At 46.4% G+C, this 25,630-nt stretch overlaps 1 protein-coding gene across 1 annotated transcript in view; it reads right to left on the bottom strand.

Annotated features, from left to right (window-relative positions):
• Positions 1-8,993: 8,993 nt before the first annotated feature.
• The window catches only part of LOC129387512 (uncharacterized), an 85,028-nt gene continuing 68,391 nt past the window's right edge, over positions 8,994-25,630 (bottom strand). The window contains exons 12-16 of the mRNA XM_055076482.2: positions 23,195-23,316; positions 22,298-22,418; positions 20,827-20,994; positions 16,154-16,273; positions 8,994-9,268 (exon numbers count right to left, since the gene is read on the bottom strand). Of these exons, the coding sequence (XP_054932457.1) occupies positions 9,077-9,268; positions 16,154-16,273; positions 20,827-20,994; positions 22,298-22,418; positions 23,195-23,316 (723 nt within the window). The 3' untranslated portion in view covers positions 8,994-9,076. The remainder of the gene's footprint in view (positions 9,269-16,153; positions 16,274-20,826; positions 20,995-22,297; positions 22,419-23,194; positions 23,317-25,630) is intronic.

The following is a 25,630-nucleotide window of genomic DNA, read 5'->3' as shown; positions in this document are numbered from 1 at the left end:
CTTGTGTGCGCGCCAGTGTACCAGGTGATCGAGGAGACGGACAGGTTCGTTCAACCCAATAGATTTAGATTTCTGTACGCCGACTCGTTCCTTTCTCATCGATACTCGGAGTCGTCACAAATTCAAGGATGGTATAAGGTAGCGACTGCCTCGTAAGGCCATTCCGTATTGCTCTTCGTCGGTGTTTAGTCAGTAAGCGAATGTTTCGAAGGTTATACGGCCGATACAACTACTATCCTTACTTCGTACAGCTGTCTACTAATTTGCTATCGCAATCGATACTTCTCCTTTTGGGCGAAACTGCTACTTTTTTCTTTCTATACAATAGCTCGTTGGACCTCATGCTGCATCTGAAGATTTGCACCTGTGCGATACATTACCTTTGACTGGAACGTGTGTTATCATGTTCTTGATCTCCAAGCGCAAATACCGCAGCGAGAACCGCGATCTACCCACGACAAAGGAAGCTTCGAGCAGCTCTAGCGATAATTCTGCCTCCTTGAGAGACTTTTGCAACTGTGCGCAAACTTTTGCGAGTTATGGTCCTGTAACACAACGAACAGTACTGGCAGGGTCGCGTGCTGACAACAATAGGGCGTAAATACACGGTACAAAATATTTTCAGGGCGTGTTGCATGTGCACTAAGTGTCTGAGACGACGCGGAACGTGTCCTACTCCCGAGGAAGAAGTGTCCTTTAAGAAAGACTCTTTGTAATTTATGTTTCCGAAATAATGTTTACGGCACTTCCTGCCTTAACTGCTAAAGTCACAAGAGACTCGCTCAGGTACTACGCGAATATCCTGCGCGTTTTTTTTTTTCTGTGGCAATCGATAAACGCTCGAGATTTCCGCATCCTCCCGTCCATCCTTGCCGTTACACCGTCGTCTTTAGGTTGCCTGCTCAGGTTTACCGTCCTCTTCAGAAAAAGATACGCGAAGCTTCGCCGATCAAGGCCACCTCGATCGAACTCATGCGTCAGCGGGAAATGGGCAGCAGGGAGCCGGACATGTTAGCCACAAAATTCAAGCCAAAGAGTTTATAAGTAAACTTTGCCACAACGCACCGTTATTTCAACATGCGTGCACGCTCGCGACACTGAAGATGGCCGTGCGCAATAATCCAGACACACATACAGAAGGTGCGCAATCAAGTACACCGTTCGTGCGTCCAGCAGTACGACGTCTGTAGCAGCGAAACAGCACCTAAATTCCCATTGGCTGCGAAACCACGTCACGTGCGCACCTCGACGGAGCAGAGCGGGCGAAACGGGACACCCGCTGCCACGCTGGCGCTCCCGGTGTTGCATTAGGGGAGAGAGCACCGCTGTGACGCCTCGTCACCCTCGCTCTGGGAAGCCTGTGTTATGCGCGCGTTTCTTGGCCGCTCAAACTCCCGCCTGGGGCGCTATAACATAAAACTGTTGCAAACTTTTCTATTCCATTTCTGCGATCGGCCCTCCCCGATTGGCCAAAAACTTTTTTGGACAAGCCCCCACTTCACCTGCCTGTCACGCAACGTCACGAAAACCGCGATAGCTCCCCATCTGATATGACGCGTACACACTGAATATGCATGATTTGACCGAACAAAAGAAAAATACTTATTTCTGATTCGACGCCTTTTCGCCGTTAGCCCTCGGCTATTGGCCAAAGGCTTTCGGGCTTCACCCACTTCACCTGCCTGTCACGCGACGTCACAAAACCGCAACAACTCACCGCGTCAAAGCGACGAGTACGCGTTAAAGATGCATTAATATGCCGAACAAAACTGAGCTTTCTTCTGAGCAGCCGCAGGCTGCCCCGTTCCGAAAGGAATAAAAGATGGCTGCCACCGATCGCCCACGCGCTGGCTACTCGCCCCTACCGGAAAGCATGGGTTTATTTGCGTATAATATAACTTTTTCTGTGGCCGCATAACGTTTTCGATCACTTTCGGCACGTTTACGACTTCGTTTTGCTGAGGATCTATTTTAGAGGCATTCTTAACTTTCCATTGCATCCCGCCGCGATTTTCGACCAGCCACCGCGAGTTAAATAAGGGAAAGCGGACGAATCGCAGACGCTAGCACCACCCTCTCCGTGCGGTTATAGATTTTCAGTGCAGTGGCTCGGCCCCATCAAATCCCTCTCCAGTTGAGCATGCTCCTCGCCTCTTAATCAAATAAATAAGACAAGCCGCTGAGCGTATGCAATGTTATTCGTTTTTGACGTAAAGAAAAGTGACCTCCTATGAACGAGGAGAGCGTTTTATTGGTGTGTTCATACAACGCTGCGAGTAACCGCCCAATGCTTGCGTCGGCGGTTACGCAAATTTGACATCAGGACGTTGGAATAAAAACATTTTGGAATAGCTTTACGTTAAAGGGCCCCTGCGTTCTTACTTTGCCTCGATAACCACTGTAAAGAAATTACTAAGCCTAAAGCCTGATAAGCGCCATGAGGCGGAAAATCTGAGAGCGTAAGGCGATAACATCGGATGGCAAGAAAACTCGTGTGACCAAATGACGACGTCATGTTCCCGGCGCTGGACCTGCTGTGGCTCGCACTGCAGTATCTCAAGGTCAACAGCAATGATGTCGGACGAACGTCGTGGCCCACACACAAGGTTGGATTACGGTGGATTAGAACAAATTAGAGCAAAGTAGATTAAGGTGGAGTTTTAATTTAAGGTGGTAACTTATTAAACAAGTCCTAATGCTTTCGCATTCAAATCACTGAAGCATACTGAAGTGAATGTAATATTTTTTTAATCTAAAAACAGAAAAGATTTCGAAAGTATAAACGTTACCTCTAGTGAGTTCCGCACCTACGACTCCACGCTCAGAGGCAGAGTGTCTTAGCCACCGGGCTAAACCAGCGCGTCCTAGATTATGTTTTACGAAGAGTTGCGCCCCAGGAAGAACAAAAAGAAAGAGAAAAAATGAGGTAGACGATGTAGACGAGGCAGGCCTGTGCGCTCTGCTTTATGACATCATTCTACTTGGACCAAATTTTCATTGCCAAGTCCGGCGTGACGAAAGCGGTGACGTCAAAGTCACTGCGGCTTACTCTGGAGCGTCCCCATTAGATTCTATGGCAGTCGGGCAAGGTAGCATGATGCCACGGATCGATATGCACCGGCCTTGTGTAGTGTTGTCTAGGAGGCTTTGGCAAAGCGTCAGAATGCGCTCGCTTGCCTGCGAGCAGTGCATGACTCGAAGGACCACTGAGCGGTGCTCAATTGGACATAAATGCTTTCGCATTCACAACTCGCAAGAAGTGCGTAGGTGCCCTCGGATTTATTTTATTCATGCACCCTAAAGATCCGATGGATGGATGGATGGAAAAACTTTATTTTCGTCAGAAGGCATGTGCGGACGATTCCGTGCTAGACGGCCATCAGCTCATGGCTGACGGCGACCTGGGTGGCCCACTCCCCGGCCCTGGTCTGGACGACCGGGTCTGAGCTGGCCAACACGGCCTCCCACTGCTCGAGAGAAGGATCACGCATAATATCCGCCGGTGGCGGCGCTATGCTACAGCTCCATAATATGTGGTCATAGGTGGCCAGTTCCTGGCACCATTTGCATTCCGGCTGAACGTCCGGGTAGATTTTGTTTAACACGTATGGGTTATAGAAAGATCTCGTCTGCAATCTTCGCCAGACGCTTTCCTGCGCCTTCACCAATTGCTTGTCCGGTGGAGGGTAAATTCTCCGCCCAAGTTTGTAATGGTTGGTAATGTCGTGAAAGGACACCAGCCAATCTCTCGTGGACCTCCCCGGAACGTCCGGCTCACCTGTTCGGCTGACGAAACCTCGAGCATTCATGTGAGCCGCCTCGTTCCCAGGGTTCCCAGAGTGTGCCGGTACCCAGACAATTTCCACCTCCGTAGTCCCTCGCCCCGTGGCCCGATTTAGTAATCCTGCCGCTGAGTGTGCATTACATGGGGAGGGAGTAAACCTTGGCAGAAAATAAACAATGCGTGAGTGTAACATAAACAGTGGCATGCGAAACTATGAAAAGGCTCAATAAATACGTATTTGCAGATGATACAGCCTATTTCTTGGAATTGAGAAAACAAAAGTGGCACAACTGACAAATGCGAAGTAATTACTATTTAATGCCGGTAAGACATTAAAGAAACCAGCAAGTTGTTTGAAATGCACGTCTTGGAGTGAAAAGGAAGAGCACCTCAACAAGACGGGGTAGCAGTCCAGTCGAATGTCACCTTAAGTATCTATGATGGGTAGAGTCATTTGAGAGAAATGTACCCTTGAAGGTACTATCGCCTTAGGCGTTCTGTCCTTCATCCTGCCCATCGTAGGAATGATGCCACGCAACACACGCGTTTGAAGATATGTGCTGGCTGTTTTCTAGTTTTTCTTGTCTGGAGCAAACTTTGATAGCTGATATCATCTGCGGAATAATTCCAAGGTCACAACGGTAACTATAGTGTAGAGAAGGAAGACGACGACCTGCTCTTCACAAGGCAACAGTGATCTCTTATAGGATCTGCCACTGTCGCAGTGAATGAACTCTAATCTGGAGCTTCCTACACAGCTCACGCTGCATCTCTATTGCAGTTAACTTCTGCATAACAACACTTGTAACGAACTGGCCATGCTCTCAAACATTTTACGTAGTGCATACCCTGACAGTACTGCAGAACGGCAGACCACCACAATTGCAACGTTCATGCATTTGCGACAGCAGCGCCATACTCGTATCTACGCAGCCTATAGCACACTGAATGTTTTTGCTTGCAAGATGAACTGAATTAATTAGCAGGCATACGCCACTCTTCGTGGATTTAAGTGGCGAGTCAAGACCAAGCCTATTGATTCAAGGGGCCCATCAGTACGGTCAGGTGACTGGCGTGTATCCAAAGCCGATCAATTGCTCACGCGAACATTAGAAACACGCGGATTCATGTATAGCACTATTTCTGTAGAATTCTATGCGTTATATAAGTGGTGATGGTTGTGGTGGTGGATAAAACGACGACTAACAGGACGATCCCCTTTGAAGCGGGATCATTGGCACATGCCATTCAAGCTCGTTTAAATTTTTCTTCTGTGCCATTTGCCTCTTGTGCAGATAGCGCAGGGGGGGGGGGGGGAGGGGAGTTGAGGAGAGGAGAGGTACTAGAGCTCCCTTGTGTGTGTCGTCCGATATGTAGTATATCGTCGCCTTCCACTAAGTATACCGCCATGGTTGGTGAGTGGCTATAGTGTTGGGCTGCTGAGCACGAGATCGCGGGATCGAATCCCGGCCACGGCGGCTACATTTCGATGGGGGCGAAATGCGAAAACACCCGTGGTACTTAGATTTAGGTGTACGTTAAAGAACCCCAAGTGGTCGAAATTTCCGGAGTCCTCCACTACGGCGTGCCTCATAATCAGAAAGTGGTTTTGGCACGTAAAACCCCATAATTTAATTTTTTCCCACTAAGTACAAAGATCAGCAAAATGTCCTGTCAGGAAAGTGCTACAATCGCACGCTCGCTTTCAATGGCTATTGAAACAAAAGGTCATGGAAGTTAGCGCGTTTACTTGGCTCCTTCGTGCGAGCTCGTGGAAGGAAGTCAATGGAGCCCGCGGATGTCAATGAAGTTTGATTTCAGTAGCCATTAAGACAGAGCGCGTTTCTGCGGCTTTCGTAGTTTGAGACTAGAGTCGCACCGATTCCGTTCCCATTCCATTCCCACTCCATTCCGGGGAGTCAAGATCCCCCGTGATTCAACTTCTTTTAACTACACGGAATCGGTGAATGCTGGACCATTCCCATTCCTGGAGTAGCTGAGCTTGTTCCTTCCATTCCTCCAATTCTAGAAAACGAAACGCCTTCTCTGTAATCGTTCACTACTTGCGCTTGACTGCCTAACAACCTGTAAACATTTTTGAACTAATATAGACATTATTATACTACGTTGAATTTTCTCGGAGAATAACCATCCGTAGCGACCTGTTAGGACTGCAGCGTGTTGTTGCCTACAATCTCTCTTATATATATAGTTTAAAAAGAGGTATTTTGTCAATATTCATTTAGTTAAAAATCTATCTGCAGTGCAAACGACCATGAGCCCTCAAAAAAAGCATTGCACGAACGCTCTTATGGTAAAGCAGGTGCCAGATCCTGGCAGATCCCATACCTGGTCAATGCGGAGCCCATACATCATGGGCCTTATTTCAGAAACACATATACAAGGTGGATATATAAGACAATTACACGTCTAATTGGTTTAGACAAATAAATACATGAAACATTACATAAATTTTATTAGCTTGCTTGTCGAATAGCCCCAGCAAACATCTTAGCCGCGCGGATTAGAAGTTCCGAATATGTGACGTGATAGCCATATATATTCAGTTCTTGCGATCAAAATATCTCCTAAACATGTCAATTTGTCTTGACAGCCTGTCATGTGGTATACTCTTCCACCGCCCTTTCCTTGTCCATACTTAGAAAAAGGGAGGAATCTGAGCAAAGATTTTGTCACCCTGCAGGCTTCTTCAACAGCATAATTTAAACAAAAGTAGTTCATAATGATCGATGCCTTCGAAAGGGAAATTGTGATCCGCCGTGTTTGTGCAGGTTTTCTTCAGTTTAGCATTACGGTCAAACACGACGTTAATTTCTGGCGTCATGGTGAATTTGTATTTTAAATAGTAGCATACAGCTGCCCGCTCGGGTCCGCTGAAGTTAGCTTCACATTAGCTGCACACGTGTTAACGGTTCACGACCACATCGGATGCTGTGATAGAAGCGTGGCTTGATTCCAAAATAGTCCACCAATTCCAAAAAGCTGAGATTTTACTAAATTATTTTATTGCGATAGCAATCATGTGAACACTCCAAGCGCATTTCTGCCGTCGCCATCGACGTCGCTGTCGCCGTGGTGTTCCGTGCAAAGTCCCAGGGCGATAACGTCGTCGACGCTCGCCGTAAGCTGTATGTGCGAGTGAAAGGGTGCAAAGGGTGAGACGACCATGGCGGCTCAATCTGATGCGCGCAAGAGAGGAAAGTGGTGGGGAAGCGCAGTCTTCCGTCGCGCGCAAGGCAGCGGGGGGAGGGTTGCGTATGGCGCGGCCGCGCGGGCCCTATCTTGAAAGCGATATGCGATGACGACAGAATGTGCCGAATGCTTATAGCTTCGTGTGTACTGCGTATTCGCCGCTTAGTTGCCATTGAAACGAGAGGCAGCACGAAGGTCAATTCGCTCGCTGCTGCTTCCGTGATTCCTCACTCCAGCGTTTTGATAGCGAGTTTCTGCGGTCATCGAGGGAAATGTGTTTCTGTGTGATTTTGCGCGTGTGATACCATGCTTGTTAATTTGGTAAGCGAATGTTTAAATGTTTATGCGGCCGATAAAACTGTTCTCCTTACTTCGTATAGCTGTCTGCTAATTTGCTATCGTAATCGATGATTCGCCGTTCAGGCGAAACTGTGACTTTTTTATCTGAGTAAAGCAGAATACAAGATAATCTTACACCATAACACATGTCATGCGTTCAGCTAGGTTATTCTGCAACTTTGATGATTAATATAAAAGCGAAACGTGCTGATATGTTTTCCAGGGTTATTTTCAGATCTCGGAGCATATAATAAGCACCATTTTTCCAGAACATACTTAACCTCCTGTTGTAGGGCGTTCTAGATACTTGACAGTGGGCGAAGAAACATGGCGCGTTCCAAATTACCGTGGGCTCGCGCAGGGCAGGGTACAAGCATTTCGAATGTCGTTGCTCGCCTCTTTCCTTGTGTCATTGGTCATGCAGAATATTGCTAAACTGAATAATTATTGACAAGTAGAAGTTGCTCTCTTTAAACGCACTTCAATCTTCAGAAGTGTCGTCAGGTCTTGAGAAATGCAGAACGGGCACTCAGAATACCGTGTTGTTTATAGATACAGCGGTAGAAGTAGTCGCCTATATCTGGACACGGAAATAGCCAGTACAGGAGGAATGCAATTAAGGAGAAATGAGACATCCACACAATCGTAGCAATTGCTACGATTGAGTGTATGTCTCATTTTACCTTAATTAATTGCTTATCTCAATCTTGTGGGTTTCCGCAGAACTATTACGGTACAAATGCAATATATTGCCCAAGTCTGCTTTGGTCTGAATAACAAATTAACTGGTCTTATAGTTTCGTAGTCTCGCTCATAATCAACATATAGCGCTCCAGGTCTAGGTGTTCAATTGATTCCAACTGCATTATAGAATTTCGGGCTTCCATTCTGTTCCTATTTCACTTGACTGACTTGTACCATCATTCCATTCCCATTCTATTTCGGGTGCTTAAAAATACGCAGTGGTTCAGGAATCATTAGAACTCCCAAATTGCCACATCGCAACTTTAGCGGACACCACGTAACATTTGAAAAGTTGCACTGTTTCCCGTAGTAAGAGCTCCGCGAGAATTTCTTAGTATTTAGTGCAAAGGCATATGCGATGCATCCGCGCTTTGAGAGTAGCCGAATGCGCGCATAACTGTTGGCGAAAATACGACGCTGGCTCATTTAGAGTAGTGCATTTTCACACCTAACTGTCGCTGTACGAGCGATGGCCGTTGATGTCCCGGATGCGTAGACCTGCCTAAATTGAATTACAATAGAATAAATGACAGTCCAGATAAGTAAGGTACTGTTACCACGTATCTGCCGTGTCCCTCTTATTTGGTTATTTTTCTTTCTTGTCTTTTACAATATTATTGAGAGGTTACCACCAACAAAGCAAGGAGTTGGCGAGAGAAAGATTGTAGTAAAGAAGGGCCATTATATAATGTAACGATCCTATTCCGTTGCTCTAACTTTGCACATTTTCTTAGTGGCACGAGCGGCGCTCGGCCCACATTATCACAGCTATCGGCAGGTCGTAAAAGATGCACGATAACAATGAACTAGAACACAGCGGATGGAATCGTTACGCTAGACAAGCTTAGTGCTTCGTCTCCCCAATGCCGCGTAGCGTGGGCAACGAGCTCACACAGATTATGAACTTGCACGATTGAGTTCCTGCGATAAGATATACTTTCTACAGCTTCCGCAAAACGAAAGTACGGCTTTCAGGTGTTCGGCGCCTATTAAGAGTCAGGCGGCCGGCGCGTTGTTGGCTGCCATGCTCTTTAACAACTGCTTGGCCTGCACGATCCGGTTGACGCTGGGCTCGTTGTGAGCCTTGGACACGCATGCGGTGCTGTGGTCCTCCAGGTCGACGTCGTACATGGCCCAGCCGAATGTGGCGAAGCCTGACGTGCGCATCAACTGGTAGCACTTGCGTACCTGCGCACGTAAGATTATAGATACAGGGGACTAATCACTCATTCGATCAACCAATGGCCCTCAGTACGCGTCATCTGCGGAGTAATTGACCAAGGCAGCGGTTAGGCCTGTAACGCAGCCGAGGGTGCTAAGAATCTCCGGACCCGGACAGGCCACCAATGGAAACTGACCCTGGAAACATTTAACACCCAAACTCTCTCGAGTGAGGCTAGCTTAGCAGGCCTGTTTCAGGAACTATCAGGCATTGTTTGGGATATCATTGGCTTTAGTGAGCTTAGAAGAACTGGTGAGGTTTATACAGCGCTGACTAAAGGCCACGTCCTCTGCTACAGACGATTTCCAGATAAGAAGCACTGCGAAGTAGGATTCCGAATCCATAAGGACATAGCTGGCAACATTGATGAATTCTGCAGCATTAATGAGGGGGTAGCAGTAGTCATAAGGAATCTAATAAGAGGTATAGATTAAAGGTAGTGCAATCCTAGGCTCCAACCTCCAATTATGATGATGATGAAGTAGATCAGTTTTATTAACATGTGGAATTAGCAATGAGAAATGTAAAACTCAGTATACTGTAGTAATGGGCGACTTCAATGCAAAAATGGGGAAGAAGCAGGCTGGTGAACAACAAGTTGGCAACTCGGCGCCAATTCCAGAAACACTAGAGGAGAGATGTTGGCAGAATTCGCGGAAAGGAATAAGCTGCGAATAATGAACACCTTCTTCAGGAAGCGTAGCAAGAAAGTGTACCTGGAAAAGCCCTAATGGTGAAACAAGAAACGAAATTGATTTCATACTTTCTGCCGATCCCAGTGTAGTGCAGGATGTAGAAGTGTTAGGCAGGGTAAAGTTCAGTGACCATACGTTAGGGACGGATTCATATCAATTTGAATAGACAAAGAGTAAAATAGTTCAAGAAGAAACAGGCCAACCTTGACATAATAAGGGTAAAAGCAGAGCAATTCAGGCAGGTATTTGTAAACGAATATGCAGCCTTAGAACGGCGAGATGAAGATGAGATAGAGGTAATTAATGAAACCGTAATTAGGCTAGATTAAGAAGCAGAAATTGAAGCAGGAGGTAACCCACCAAGGTAATCAATAAGTAAGCTCTCAGCGAAGGACCTAATAAAGAAACGACAAAGAATCAGTGGCCCAACTCAAGAAACCAGAAAGAATTCGCGAAATTGTCAGAACTGACAAACAAGGAGAAAATAAGGGATGTTCAAAATTATAACGTAAGAAAGACTGAGAAAGCAGTAAAAAATGAACGCAGCATGAAATAAGTGAGAAGAAAACTTGGAATAGGACAAGCCAAGATATATACTCTGAAAGATAAGCGGCGTAATATGATCAGCAATTTTGAAGACATAGTAAAAGCAGCGGAATAATTCTATACTTACCTGTGCTATACCCATAGCAGCCACGATACCTAGATTCAACGTCGTAATGAACAGGTTGCAGAGGCTCCTTCTAAATCTAGCGATGAAATCAGAAGGGCCTTACAAGACATGAAACGAGGAAAAGCGGCAGGAGGAGAAAGAATTAAAGAAGGAAGAGACATTATGTTTAAAAAGCTTGCGGCCCTTTATACCAAATGTCTGACGAATTCAAGGGTCCCAGAGAAGTGAAAAAAAATGTCACGGTTATGCTAATCCACAAAACGTCAGACCTTAAAGAATTGAAAAATTATAGGCAGATTAGCTTACTTCCAGCATTGTATAAAATATGCGCAAAAATATTTTACAATAGAATAAGAGCAACACTTTACTTCAATCAACGAAGAGAACAGGCTGGCTTCAGAATGGATACTGTACAATGAACACATCCACATCATCGATCAGGTAATTGAGAAATCTGCAGAGTACAATCAGCCTCTCTATATGATTTCATAGGTTACGAAAAGACAGTTGATTCAGCAGAGATATCAGTGGTTACATAGGCGTTACGTAATCAGCGAGCACAGGAGGCTCACGTAAATATCTTGTAAGATATATACAGAGACTCCACAGCACCCTTAATTATAACACAAGAAAAGTGGGAAAATATCTATAAAGAAAGGGGTCAGACAAGAAGGCACAATCTCTCCAATGCTATTCACTGCATGCTTGGCAGAGGTAGTCAAGGTATTAAACTGAGAAGGCTCAGGAGTGAGGATCAACCGCGAATATCTCAGCAACCTTCGGTTTGCAGACGACATTGTCCTGTTCAGCAACAGTGGGGACGAGTTGCAATGAATGATTGAGGACCTTAACAGAAAGAGTGTAAGAGTGGGGTCAAAGATTAATCTGCAGAAGACAAAGGTAATGATCAATTGCCGGGCAGGGGACAAGAGTTCAGGATCGCCAATCAGCCTTTAGAATGGGTGCCAAGAGAAGTGCAGTCGATGACTGCAGAACACTAGGAGAGGTGATGAAATTGAGAAATTCACAGGCGCTATAGTTGGAATCTGTTGGCGAAGGACAGGGGTAATTGAAGATCACAGGGAGAGGCCTTCGTCCTGCAGTGGACCTAATAATAGGCTGACGATGATAATGACGGGGAGTATTCTCCGGCTTGGAACAAACTAAATGATAGCTACAATCGCGCTGCGCGGTTAAGTAGTGACGCGCCACCGAAATAAAAGAAAGGAAACAAAGAAAGAAATAACGGTAGAGAGAGAGCAAGAAAAAAACGAAGAGAGAGAGAGAGAGAATGAAAGAAAGAATCAGTGAAAGAAAGAAAGAAGGAAGGGAAGTGGATGTTGTTCCGAGATTGGTTACTCCGAGAGCTTTAGAAACCTAGCTTAGTACTGCGCCTCATATTGCACCTGTCTATGTTTGCCTCCCATAAATACGTAGAGCAGGGCTGCACAACTGAAAGCTAGCAAAAGCCGAAACCAATTAACTTCTCGGAGAGAGCCGCACATTAGCGATGGACGTCGCATGTTTTGCTTCCTGAAAGGTACTCCTTATTGAGTATTCTCACGCTTGTCCTAACGACGACTTGAAGTTTAAAGTCGGTCATTGAAGACAGAAGGTGGGTCTTATTGAGAGACGGCTGAAGTGAAAATCTGCACAAAGCGGTATAGATGCTTCGGAAGAGAGAAATCAGTTTCGAAGCCTCTCTCTTTGTGTAAGGCCGAAGGAGGAACTGCTCCCGGTTCGTGCCTTTTATTTCCGACGAACACTCAAGTCGACGAGTCCTAGCTGCTCTGCGGAGTTGGAGCTTTCCGGCGTCGCCTTGAAAAGGTCGCGAAACAGATTGTCGTCCCGTTTCTGTTCTAGTAACGATTTGAGGCACTCTTAAAACCATACCAAAACGTTGTGCACGTGATCAGAAGATTCAGCGACTGCGCTCTATTCTGTACGTTCGCGAATGTCCACGTTCGAATTGAAAACGTTATCTGATGCTAGAAGATATTGAAGAAAAAGAAAATACATTTTGATTGAATTTTCCCACTATACAAAGAACACGAAAAACAGAAAGAAAAAAAAACCCTGCGCCTTTCGCCGTTAGAATGAATAAGAAGTAGCCGTGTCTACATTAAAAAACAGGTTTTTGCCAGTCGGGCTAGCATGATGCCCCGACACAGCCTTAGCCGGACTCATTAAAATTCTTATTACGGGCTCATTAAGATATCACAATGAAGAGCAGCATCTTGTATCAGCATAGTGCAAAGCTTCGAACGACGTTATTTGTGCCAGTATTGTTGCGCGCGAATATCCTCCATTGAAACTGAATTCTGATGGGCTAGCGGTGCGAGAAAATATTTGCTGAGCTCGAAAAGAAGGCGGGCACACCACGCAACGGCACCGCTTTTCAGGCGTCACCGCATGCGGTGATTCAGTCGCAACTTGCTGAGAAAGCGCGTGTTTGATTTAGTTGTGGACGCAGCGCCAATAATTTCGTTTGTGGCGTTGATAATGCGCCTTTCCAATCTTTTCCCGAAGAGAAATCCCACATTTGCACATCTTTCTGGTTTTGTTTCGTTTTAGTGTGCTAGACGCCGCCATGGGGTGTGCGCGATGGTCAGGGGGAAAATAATCACTTGTTTTTTTCTTGTGGTAAGGAGATGCGATATCACCGTATAGACCACGGACGTGTGGTCTCGGTTCTGCAGCTTCGATATATATAGTCTCGTAAGAAGCCAACAAAGATGCCAAGGAGAGCATAGGGGAAAAATTATTTTTACTTATGAACTGAATTACACAAACGAAAAATAAATGAAAATAAATGTGGATGAAAAAACAACTGGCCGCAGCTGGCGCACGAACCCACGTCTTCGCATTACGCTACCGCTGGGCCGTCTTCCCACGTACTAAACGAGAAGAAAGGAAAGCGAGGGACCCGATCTTTATTAGTCGCATGAGGTTTACTTCTAGCTAAAACTAACCCTCATATGAGTAACTATGATTATATATATATTTAGTATGGTGACGCTAACATCTATTTATATTATATTATGTGTGTATATATATCAATCAGTCAATCAAGCTATCAAAGCAACCTTATTTCGCAACCTTACAAGGCGAAAAAGGTGGTCGGAGAAAAGGCTGCTACACTGCAGCTTGACTGCGCTCCAACCACGCATCAGCAATGGAGACGAAACACATTTAGCATTACTGTGCCAGAAAAAGCACTGTGTCAGATATACACTGAATCCAAGATTACATTACGATATTATATACACAATACAATCCGAACAAATGTTAGCGTTCCCATTTGGCGCTCCTCTCCTGGCCTGGTCGGCGTTATTGCCGTCTTTGCTGCTTGCGCGCCCATTATTGAAGTGCGCAGGACGATCACAGGTTTCTGCCTCAAGGAACAGATCGTCCATCGCTCGCGTAAATGAGCCATGCCAGACGGAGCGCGCATGCGGTATCTTTTGCGCGTGCAGCGAACACGTATCAGTGAACGAAGGATAAAAAAAAAAACAGCAAATTCTATATTTCCAGTTTCATAGAAGCTTAAGAATACGAATGTCTTCCACATCTGCAAATCCCTACAGCTTCGCATAAACATTAGAGACGACGTGATGAAGACCCCAAAAAAGCACTGCAGACAGTCGATTACTGAAACTTCGACTACACTATACCTAATCTAACAAGAGATTCTTCTGCTAGAAGCTCAACTCGCTCTTCCAAGCTGAAGCGTGCCCTCCTACAATGATGCCTCTAGTCTCGCGTAAAAAAGAAAATAAAGAAAAATAAAGCGGGGCGCACTTTCACTAGACATAACGCAACCTAACGTGATTGCCCGACAGGTAGCGCAGCATACGACAAATCACGGCGGCGCACGTAATCGCCGATTTAAAAGTTGGCTGCACCGCTGATACGCCGCAGATTGCTTCGCAGGGTAGCTAGCTTAACAATTAGGGAAGGCTGCACGAAGCAACGCCCGTAATTACCCTGTGCTGCACTTTCATTAGGGCTTGCGCTAAGAAATCTGTAAAACAGTGCCCATACGTCCCGCTTCCTTTCCTTAGGACTTGCAAAGGCGGTGGTAAGAGATTGTTCTGTCAATTTCTCAATGATTGAAGTTGAAGAGAAAGGGAAACGCACAGGAAAGAACCCGTTAATTAAAGTGTGCACAACCCACTCACTGAGCGCGTTTACTGCCACATCGCCGACAAGTTTCTCATCTGGAGTTCTTGGAGCCAGTATAACTTCATCTGCGCCGCGCACGGAAAGTATTTTTGATAACGTGATGTGTTCTGTAATATCTTCGAACTCTGCGATATTTTGGCTGGCAGCGCATTATGCTGCACAGTGCGGTGCCTGTCTTTTACCCCAAGCAGAGTTTCGACAAAAAAAGAAAAAGAACGAGGAGACGAGACGGGCTCGATTTTTCGTTTTTCACAACCATGCGAAATAGAAGTGAATAAAGCAAGGAAATTGTTACGTTTAACGGAAATGTCGAAACAGCAGCGAGGAGAAGTTCATGTCCTTTAAGTCTTGTCTTTCACTGCATGCGAACTTAGGTGCCGATAATAATAATTGTCTTTTTCTTTTGTTTGAATTTGTAGACACCCTTAAAAAGCTCATATCACCGTTATTTTCAAATCAATTCAAATATTCAATTTCACATCGAATGTCAGGGAACGCAGCCGGAAAGCCTCGAAATGCTTCGCGAACTATATTAGCAGCTCGTAAACATGAAACGTAGGGCAGGGACTGTATATGCGCACATGCAACCTTTTTTCTGTAAGTTGGCGTTACAAGTTTACGGAGCGCGGGATTTCAGAAAAGCCTGTTTTTTATTTTCCCTGCAGCCTAATATCCAGACTTCCAAGTTGCACTACTACGCGTTTGTCGTATAACACCTGCTGTTGAAAAATGTTCTCGAGCAATAAGAAACTCATAGCATTTGATTTGAAACAGTATTGCATAGTTTGCCTGACTTTCTCGCATTTCATATCCTGCAGCCCGTGAGGTTTTGACGCCAGTTGTACGCAATATGTGTAAAAATAGCAATGCATGGCATCTCATTACAGGATACAAAAAAGAAAAGTAAGGAAGAAAAACCGCTAGACTAAACATGAAGTAAATTCAGAGATTTTTTGACAGCCGTAGAAGTCTGTTATCTAAGTGTATGCCAATGTATAGAAACCAGCATGTTTTTTTTTTTAAGTAGTATTCATAGAAAAGTCACCAAACAGAATTCTGCGGCTTGCATAAAATAAATATATCACGTGTACAACAGAGGCGTCTGAGTTTGTCGGTTCCTATCACAGTAGCGCACATCCTAAATTTACAGAGGGAAGGTGAAGGAGGCACAGAAATAACGGGTCGTGTTGCCTCTTCTACGTCCCGTCCGGAAATTCAGGTGGTACGCTACGTGCGCTCGCAGTCTCTTCAGTGCTCCTGCGATGCATATGCACAATTCAAACTGCTGCTTCACTGACCTTGGCCATGACGCTTTCGGTGCTTTCGAACGAGCGCCACGCCTTGGTCTTCTTGCTGAAGTCGTAGACGATCAAGTCGTCCGCCCCCACCGTGCCCCGGGTCAGGGGGTTGCGACACGTCTGCGAAACACGTAGCACGGTTGAGCTACGACTGGACTATTTCCCTCTGAACCATGCCTCAGCATATTTCATTGTGACAGTAATTACGCTGACGTTCGAAGACGCTCAACGGATGCTCGCCGTTGGCAACGGCGTCGTCGCTCTGTCCTGCTATCGACGATACATGCTCGGCGCCCGCTTAGAAGATTATACTTCCTTTCATGCTTAACAGGCGATGCTTTGCAAGCTACGCGAGAAGTTCGGCCATCAAAATTAACCACTGCGCGGCAGTGGCGTTTTACGGCGAAGCTGTTAGCCTACCGTTGGTTGTGATTTTCTTGTGGCGCGCTCACCCTAAACACGGCAGCTGGAATCCGCGTAACAGAATTATGTTTTCTCATATATCCGCATTACAATCCGCTGCTAGCATGTCTGCAAGTTGTGCGTAAGTCCTACTATACAAATTGTCTGACATATTTTGCATTGAGAAATTTAATTACTAGAATAACGCACTTGCGCTAGGCAAAGGGCCTACAAGGATGAGGACGTATGCTGTGATACTGCCACCTACCAGCCGCGGCCACTCAGACAGACAGTTTCCGTATAACAGTTTTTATTGCGATAGCAATCCAGGCTCACTTCTGCCTTCGTCGGTCGTCATCACTGTGACGTTCCGTAAAAAGTGCAAGGGCGATAGCATCGTCTCCGCGCGCAGTGTGCTTCATGTGCGTGTGAAAGCATACAAGGGTGAGCAGACGATAGCAGCTCAACGCTCGGCAATAGCCATCGAAGCCAGTAGCCATTAAAGGCAGCAGCTCAAAACAGCTCAACGTTTTACTCCGGCGGCTTTTACGTACGATGCGCCTGCGCGGGCCCTATTTTTAAAGCGAACTGAGATAATTACAGAGTCTAGGCGCGCGGGGGGCTCAAAGCTTCGTGTGCGTTGCTTTCTCGACGCTTACTTCGCGTTGAAGCGACAGGTAACACGAAGGTCAATTCGCTCGCCAAGGCTGCTGCGCTTCTGTACTCCAGCGTTCTGACAGCGAGTTTCAGTGGTCATCGAGTGAGATCTGTTCATGTTTGCGTGTGAGCGCGTGACACCATGCTTGTTAATTCAGTAAGTAAGCGAATGTTTACAAAGTTTATACGGCCAATAAAACTACTACCCTTACTGCTACTAATAAAACTCCTACCCTTGCGGGTGATACAGTTGTTTTCTTGTATATTCCAATAACAAACCAAGGCCATGATGCCCGCAGCTCACGTGCAAGTCGTACATTATGCATCTGCTGACGCAATTTATTTTCAAACGTTATTTTGCTGAATAAGGCACACTTGCGCTTGGTGGAGGGCCTAGAAGAATGAGCATGTATGCTGCACTTCCGCACACGTGCGTGCGCGCGTGGCGTGCGTCGCTTGCGGTGGTGATGCTTGTGCAACTTCGTCTAACGTCAGTAGGGGGGGTGGTACTTTAACGTCCGCAACCGCTTCCCTGCGCATCCACTTTGCCAGGGCGGGAGTGAGGCGGAATTCTTTTGTTGGGTGTGAATGCAGCCACTGTTAAAGGCATCCCTAATCTCCACTGCCATGAATACAGCAAAATATAGAGGGCCTCCGGAGACGCTAAGTGACGCTTTCCTCCAAAAGCGAGGAAGCCAAATGGACGCGCAGAGTCACGCTACACTCAGCCGTCTCTGCCGGAGCCAGGGCAGCGTTCTGGCTTCCGCTGCTGACGTAGTGCGAACGCGCATTAGCTTTCCAGCTGAGCATCTGTGTGCATACCATGAAGCTAAATTTATTTAGTCCGCACTTTGGACACTGACCAATGCCGAATCTTCAGCGGTGTTGCAGGCGTGGCGTCTGCAACACCGCTGGCGCCAGACCCCTTCAGCGCAACGCTAAAGCTTGCTATTGCTTTCAGTGCTGCTGCTCCTTCAGATAAAACTGCCAATTTCTCTCGCCCGACGCAAAAATACGGCGCTCACTTCATTGTAGTCGTGCTTTATGATATTAGGGATAATAATTGCAGGAAACGTTTTGCGAGAAATAAAGATGACATGGAAGAAAAAAATAAATGCTGTAACATGAAGTGAACACTGACTTGCAGAATGCTTCGGGCAAAATTATATGTACGTGAATTACAAGAAAATAAGACTGGGTTGTTAATTTTCAAACTGTAACTCCGCCAACAAGGGGGGAGACATTGGGTTAGTTGGTCGTTCTTAATTAAAACCCCGTGCAGTGCGAAGGAGGAGGACTAAGAGAGACATCAGAAACTGCGCTTTATTCCAACACATAAACTTCGAAATGAAAGAAGTGTAGCTATCCTTGACGGCCATTAGAATTAAAATTGAGTGCAAGAATAACAAGTGGGTCTGTAGTTTCCAAGGCTAGTAGCTTTGGGCGTGAAATGTAGGTTGTCATACCGGCAGCGAGCTATACACGCTGAGCTGAACTACTTCAATCTTTTGAAAATATCTAAGCAGCAGGCAACAAAGTGCCGCATATGGAATACATGCTCCGCACCTTGCCTTGTGTTATTCACGTGTACCGGTAGACATACTGTAGACTGAAAACTGTGTCCTGATGACTGCCGATTTTAGACTATAGAAGTCCGCACAAATAGTTCTAATTGCGTAGAACAGAACGAGTTGTGAAAAACCTAACCTCGCCGAGGAGAACCCATACAATCGTTTAAGGCACCTGCATTAAGTGAGTTTAGATCACGCCTCTCTCAATTAATCATTATTTCGCCCTTCTTAAACCGTAGTTTTCGAAGCTTCATCATATATTCTAGCAGTAGCGCATATATACACTTTCGCTTAACAAGCAAAATCGGCAAGAGAAGCAGTTTCCATTGCTGCACAACTGCGTTTTCAGGCGTGAAGGCCTGTGGGACTCGTAAGTCTCCGAAGTGACATTGAAAGTTTCGTTTCATCGCGCTGTGGCGCAGCGGGTACATTCAAAAGAAATTCCTACTATATCTGTGCGTACACAGGCTTCCGACTTTACTGTGACTATTTCTTTTTATTAAATTACTAATCGAACATGTGTTTCATCGCATGCTGAATATCTACACCTATTTTGTTTGGTTACGCCTCTTTACTTTCTCTTACGCTCCCCTCAAGATCTGTCACTAGCGGCATCAATATTAATTGCGTGGTTGCACTCACTTATTCCTGCTCCTATAAAGCCCTCGTTTTTCCCTATTATTATTTGGCAGCATTGTTTTCTACCTCTATAAAAAAAAAAGGTATAACTTTCCTTTGTTCTTCACGGTGGATTCAAGGCGACCCTTCGCCGTTGTCGTCACCGCTGCCATGATATTCCATGTAAAATCTAAGTTGGATAACATCGCCGTGTGTTGTGGAGGCGAGGGAAAGCGGGTGCGAGTGAGCCGAGAAGGCTGGTGTCTTGATGCGCGTTGTCTTCCCGCGCACGTAAGGTAGGAGTCGCGTAATCTCAAGTTTCGGAGACTCGTTGAAGTGAGAGAGAGAGAGAGAGAGAGAGAGAGAGAGCCCGAAGTGTTCGCTCCACTCTGTTTGCGCTCATTATCAGGCCAGCATTGCGGCAGCGAGTGTTCGCGATCATCCAGTAAAATCTGTGCATATTTGTCTGCTCGCACGTGACAACAAGCTTGTTCACTCAATTAGCAAACGAACGTTTACTGCAATTTACATGGTCCATAAAACTACGAGCCTTAATTACTTTGCGCGTACTACGTTTCATACTTAGCAGGCACAACGCTGCTGGAACTACGAAAGTAGTGCGGTCATACAAGTATGAAACCAGGCGTCTCACAGTGCACTCGTATATATTTGATTTGTCACGCTTTCTACCGAGTAACTACTTCATATGTCCCAACTGCAACTTGTGACCTCAAGGTATCGTTAAGTTTCGCATCATATCTGCATATTTGTGCTGTCCGCATGCGACGCACTACGCTTTAGTTTCCAGCGCCGGTTGTGTGCCGAGATCGCTGGTGGTAGAAATGAGTTACCACGCTCGTACGGAGGTAAATAGCTCAACAGCTGCGATGCCTTCCACGTAATGAATACGGCATGTTTTGCGACGTAGAAGTAGGAGGTCTAATTCCACTTCGAATTACACGGCGCGTACTTATTTATTTTTTTCATGCATGACGGACTACTTTTTGCTTGCGGACGCGAACAGTGAGAGAAGTCTGCCTAGCCTTCGTCGCGTTGCTTGCTATGTGTGAAACAAGATGTCTAGTTGGCTGATACCTTGCTATCGCTATCAATGCTTCCCTTTTAGGGTGAAACTACGACTTATTATTTTTCTGTTGTTCGTACGAGAATAATCAACACTCCTATGTACAATTGCTCAAGACAGATCTCGTTGCTTTCCGTGGGGCAATCTGTGTGGGGCCCCCTTTTCGAAGTTTCTTTCGCAGAAATAATGACACCGGCGCGTGGAGAGCGCAGTTGACTGCCCCGCACACTGGTTGAGTATTAAAATGTCATGGTCTTGTCTAGCTTCCCTTTAAATCTAATGTATCCGCATTAGTACTGGACATGTGCCCCGCAATAGAACAATCAGGATGACGCCCGTACTTGCTCGAAGGGTGCGAGCTCGCTGTGCGAGCAGGCGATGTTCCAAGTTCCGTCGATGCCCGCCAGGCCGGCCGTCGACACACGGTAGTCCAAGACGCCCAGGGTTAGCGACATGGCGAATGTCGCGCTCACATTACGACCGTCACGCAGCATTTCCAACGTTCCGCTCTGCGCAGAAGCGAAGACTCGCTCGCTTTCTTACGAGGCATAAATTAGAGAAAACGACACGGGCAGAAATAAGCACGTACTTTACGTCTGGCCTGCTATCGGTCTCTTATATGTGGTAATCGCCATTGCGATGACTCATTTCTCCAGACGTTGCAGAGTGTCGAACCGCCTTCACCACCAAACATTCCAAACGAAGGTTCATCTCTCTTAATATTATATTTATGAAAGCATTCCGAATATGAAGGCCCTCGTACGGACCCGAGTTGAACCAGTGAGGCGGAACTGACGGGCTCAAGTTTGTACAGTCAACCGCGAAGGTTTACGGACCACGGGATCTCAAAGAACGTCCAGTTTCCGATCAGCATGTAACAGCAGTCAGTAAAACCAAACATCACAATGCTGTTCACATATACGGCTGTAAATGTGAATATTATGCTGCGTTGAGAGGCTGCGCAGATATTCAGCTGTTTCTCAGATCTCGCGTGCCGTAAAATTTTGTGGCCGACTACGTCGGTCTGAGCGAAAGCAAGCAAATAGGGCTGAACGAGCGTCCGGGAAGGCCACCTCAGTTTGGCTGCGGAAGGCAATTTGGCAAGTTGTGAACCCGCCCGCTTGCGCACGCCACCGCACCCGCCGAGAACGGGCCGAATCCACTGTAGACATTAAAGATACCTGTACTGGATGCACCGACGTGTTATGACTGCACGCGTTCGGTTTTACTGGCCTGTAGGCTTGTAACCTCAGCCACGGCCTCGAACGTACGCGGTTTCAAATGCAAGCAGAAGCGAATGAAAGTGCAAGTCTGTAGCAGCGTTTGCAAGCATGCGACAAGTAGCGCATCGCATCCGTATACAGGGCGGTAATGACTTAGGAAAGCGAATCGGAATAATTCGCCAGGAAAGGGTATACGTCGAGATGGGCAAGCTGACTCACGCGGTTCGGGTAAATGCTGGCGTATCGTGCCGCAGGGAAGAGGAAAAGTGGGATGGCTGCCGGCGCGTTGTTATTCCCAATACTCGTCGGCGAAAGGAACTCACCGCAAACAATGTCCGTATTCTTTCGAACGAAGGTGTCACATTAAACGCTGTCGCGCAGTATAACGGCGATGCACTAGGACATGCGATACGCTATATTGTCTCATTCGTGCAGACGCGGCTTATGCGGAAGAGCAAGAGCACAATGAGTGTTACCCGGCAAGGGGTTTCATACAATGAAGCAAGAAGAGCGGTGGTCCGTTGCGAGCTTCAATTCAACACGTTGCTGCAGGCTAGTTCGTGCCCGCGGTTTCCTCCTGTATACTTACAAGGGATGGCAGGCTAAAGTCATTGATGTGCTCGTGAGTCCAGGAGCTGGTCGGCTCCACCTTGCATTCGTTCGGCGGCAGCACGGGCGTGTGCGAGATAGCGATGAACAGGTTGACGTTGCTGGAGAAGCAGAAAGGTGCAGCCAGGCTGACATAACGGCAATAACAACGCTTTACGAGATTTGAACTTCTTTTTTTTGCATAAAGGGGCTTAATTTATTAATCCGAGTGGTCACGACACGTGAATTTTATTTGCATATATATGGTAGATTGGCCGCTATGTTGGCAGAAAACTACAGTGCACTGTCACATTCACTATAATATCGTATGCGTTATTTGGCATCGAGTGTAGTTTTGAAGATTTCAGTGACTTATATCTTTGCTATATTGGAGTGAGGAAGCAGGCATGAAGCTTAATTCTCTTACACTGAAGCATTAAAAAAACAAGGTAAATATGTGGCAAGCACCAAAATACTAGTGCTGTTAACAAATATTTGCACTAATTTGTTCTTCGCTGTGGCTCAGTTCTTAGAAGCAACATGTCACGTTAGAAACTAGGTTAATGGGTCAGCAAACCTTACGGTTTTTCAGTCAGTGCTCTCAAATTCTTACAAACAAGTGGTCACGCACAATATCGGTGACATTGTGTTCAATGTCGGCACTATTCGGTAATGCAGTCTACTAGCACGCAAAGAATTCGGCAACAAACTGCCAGCTGTTTCTTTTTTCTCCTTTTTTTCAAGCTTATTTTTAACTCCGTACGTTACTTCGAGCCGGGTAATAGCCTACACCAGCTATCGACGTAAAGCAGTAGGTAGTGCAGCGCAAACCAAAACACACACTGGAACCGCTTTTTAGTGCCCTCAGCTTACTATATAGCACATTTTGCTTTCTCACCTCGCTATCCCAGTCGGAAAAGGCAGCATAGCTCCCTTTGCGTTCTTAATAGCTCTGAGAAAGACGCCTATGAAGGAGACGCCAGAGGTAGGAACAGCTGACTTCATGGCGCTGTTCAGGAGCTGCGTACAAACAGAAGATGCACGTTTGCTGAGGTCCTGTGTCATGCCTCCTTGGAAAAGAAGCATCCGTGTGATACTTTCGCACTACGGCACCACCTCGTTGTGGTACTCACTATGGTGTTCATGGGTTTATACAAAACTGCACCTTCCGTGTGTCAAGAGGCTTTTGCCCACTTCTTGGAATAGGAAGAGCTCTGCACCAGGTCGCACGGAGATAATGACTGGCCCCGCACAATCAGCCAGGAATTATGGAGCACAGTGATGTAATTACGTAAACGATAATAAAATGACAATATACAGGTTTTCGTGGAGGAAAAGCTGCCACAGAGCATATCCAGCTGCATTCGCGGCACAAGTAGATCCCTCCAGTAGGCCGTTGTGGTTTACTACCGAGTTTCCTGATGAACAAGTTTATGTCAAGCTGGCGATAATAATGAAAGAAAAGGTAATATAAAGAAGAAAACATTTGTCGATCTACAATACTATCTTAACTTTCAGAAGTTGATGCTCCGACAAACTGCGCTACTAAGATTCCGACAGAATTGGAACGCTAAGTGCATCTTGGAACACTAGGTAGGGTTGGTGGTGCGAGCTGTGCTTGCTACACGCACTATGCTGCTATGCTTGCATGTGTCTGCTGCGGTAAAGCTAGGTAAACGATGGTGGTTGTGGTAAACTTTATTGAAAATGGGGTAAGGAAAGAGGGAGGTGGCTGAGGGATCGGGCTCAAGTAAGGCCCTGGGCCTGCTCGGCCTTCTCCGCCGAGTCCACCAGTTCAAGATGTCGGTCGACGTCCCTGGACCTGTGCCAGGCTGTCCAGTCAGTCTCGCTGCTGACCGAGGGATGAGAAAACGGGAGCGAGGTGCATTCCGACATTACATGTGTGAGTGTCCCTGTTTGCGAACAGAGCCTACATAGGTCGCTTCCTTGCGCCCTGTGATTTTCTTAATGTACTCTTGGTGTGCGTATGTGTTTGTCTGGAGTTGCCTAAACGCGATCGCTTGCGTTTTATCGAATTGCTTGGCCGAGCATGTTTTATTACAACGTGAAGATATCTGTCCAGGCGGTTGATTTAGGCACTGATGAACTACTTGAAGCCCTTGGGTTCAGTGAGAGCAGGGAGAAAGTAAACATGTCCGCTATAGAGATTAGTAATAGGCGATTGGAAGATTGGTGGAAGAAAAGTAGGGAAACGACAAAAATCAGAGACGTACAAAAACAAAGTGCACAACAGGGGGCCAGAATATTTGGCACAACCCACCGCCTCGTTCCAAAGGGGACGCTCATACCGTCCGTCCGTCCGTCCGTCCGTCCGTCCGTCCGTCCGTCCGTCCATCCGTCCATCCGTCCATCCGTCCATCCGTCCATCCATCCATCCATCCATCCATCCATCCATCCATCCATCCATCTATCCATCCATCCATCCATCCATCCCATGTAGCGCACGCGGTAGTACCTTAAGCCATTGTCGGTGGCACAGAAGTTCTGTGACGTGGGCGGCAAGTAGCTATTGAAACTTTCAGCAACACGATGTAAACGACGCAAGACGGCTGTAGCCGGTCGGAAATTTCTAGGAGAGGTCACCATAACTGCAGTATCGGAAACTGGAAGGATAAAGAAACCTGGACGGAGGACAAGTACCACGCAACTATTGATGCTATGGCAGGTGACAGACAAAGCTTAATGATATAAACACGGCAGCGGAGCGATGGAGAGTGAACGCAGGTAGGATATATGTTTAGCTGAAAAAAGAAATAAAAGAAAAAACTAAATGAACATTTATAGACGACGCAATGGCTCAAAATGGTTGAATATAATCTATTCCTATGACGTAACCTATTGCTGTAGCTTAGTCGCTTTGGCGTGACGCTGCTGAGGTCGAAGTCGCGGATCCAATAAACCGCGACGCAATAGCCACATTCCAATGGAGGCAGTAGGCAAGAACGCCCATGACCATGCATTGGGTGCACGGTCACAGAGGTGGCCAAAATTATTTATGAGCACACCAATATGGCGTGTCTCATAATCAGATCGTCTTTTTGGCTCGTTAATTCGAAGAAAAAAAAATTTTTGTGACCTACAGAAGAGATGGCGCGAGGACGAAAACGCTCGCATAGGAAGCTGCAGATCAGATCGTATTAGAACGTAAATTTAAGGTTCTTGAATGCCCCGCTTAGGAAATGCAGGGATAAATGGAGATCCCCAGAAAAGGCTTCGATTCTTAGATGCACGTAAGTCGGAAGGATGATTCAAAACGGGCACGGTGACGCAAGGAGGCCCAACAGAAAGAACAGCAAGGACACAGGACGTTGCG

The sequence above is a fragment of the Dermacentor andersoni genome, chromosome 2 (assembly GCF_023375885.2).
Source record: "Dermacentor andersoni chromosome 2, qqDerAnde1_hic_scaffold, whole genome shotgun sequence".
In the NCBI taxonomy this organism is placed as follows: Eukaryota; Metazoa; Arthropoda; class Arachnida; order Ixodida; family Ixodidae; genus Dermacentor; species Dermacentor andersoni.
This window is presented reverse-complemented; position numbering and strand designations above follow the sequence as displayed.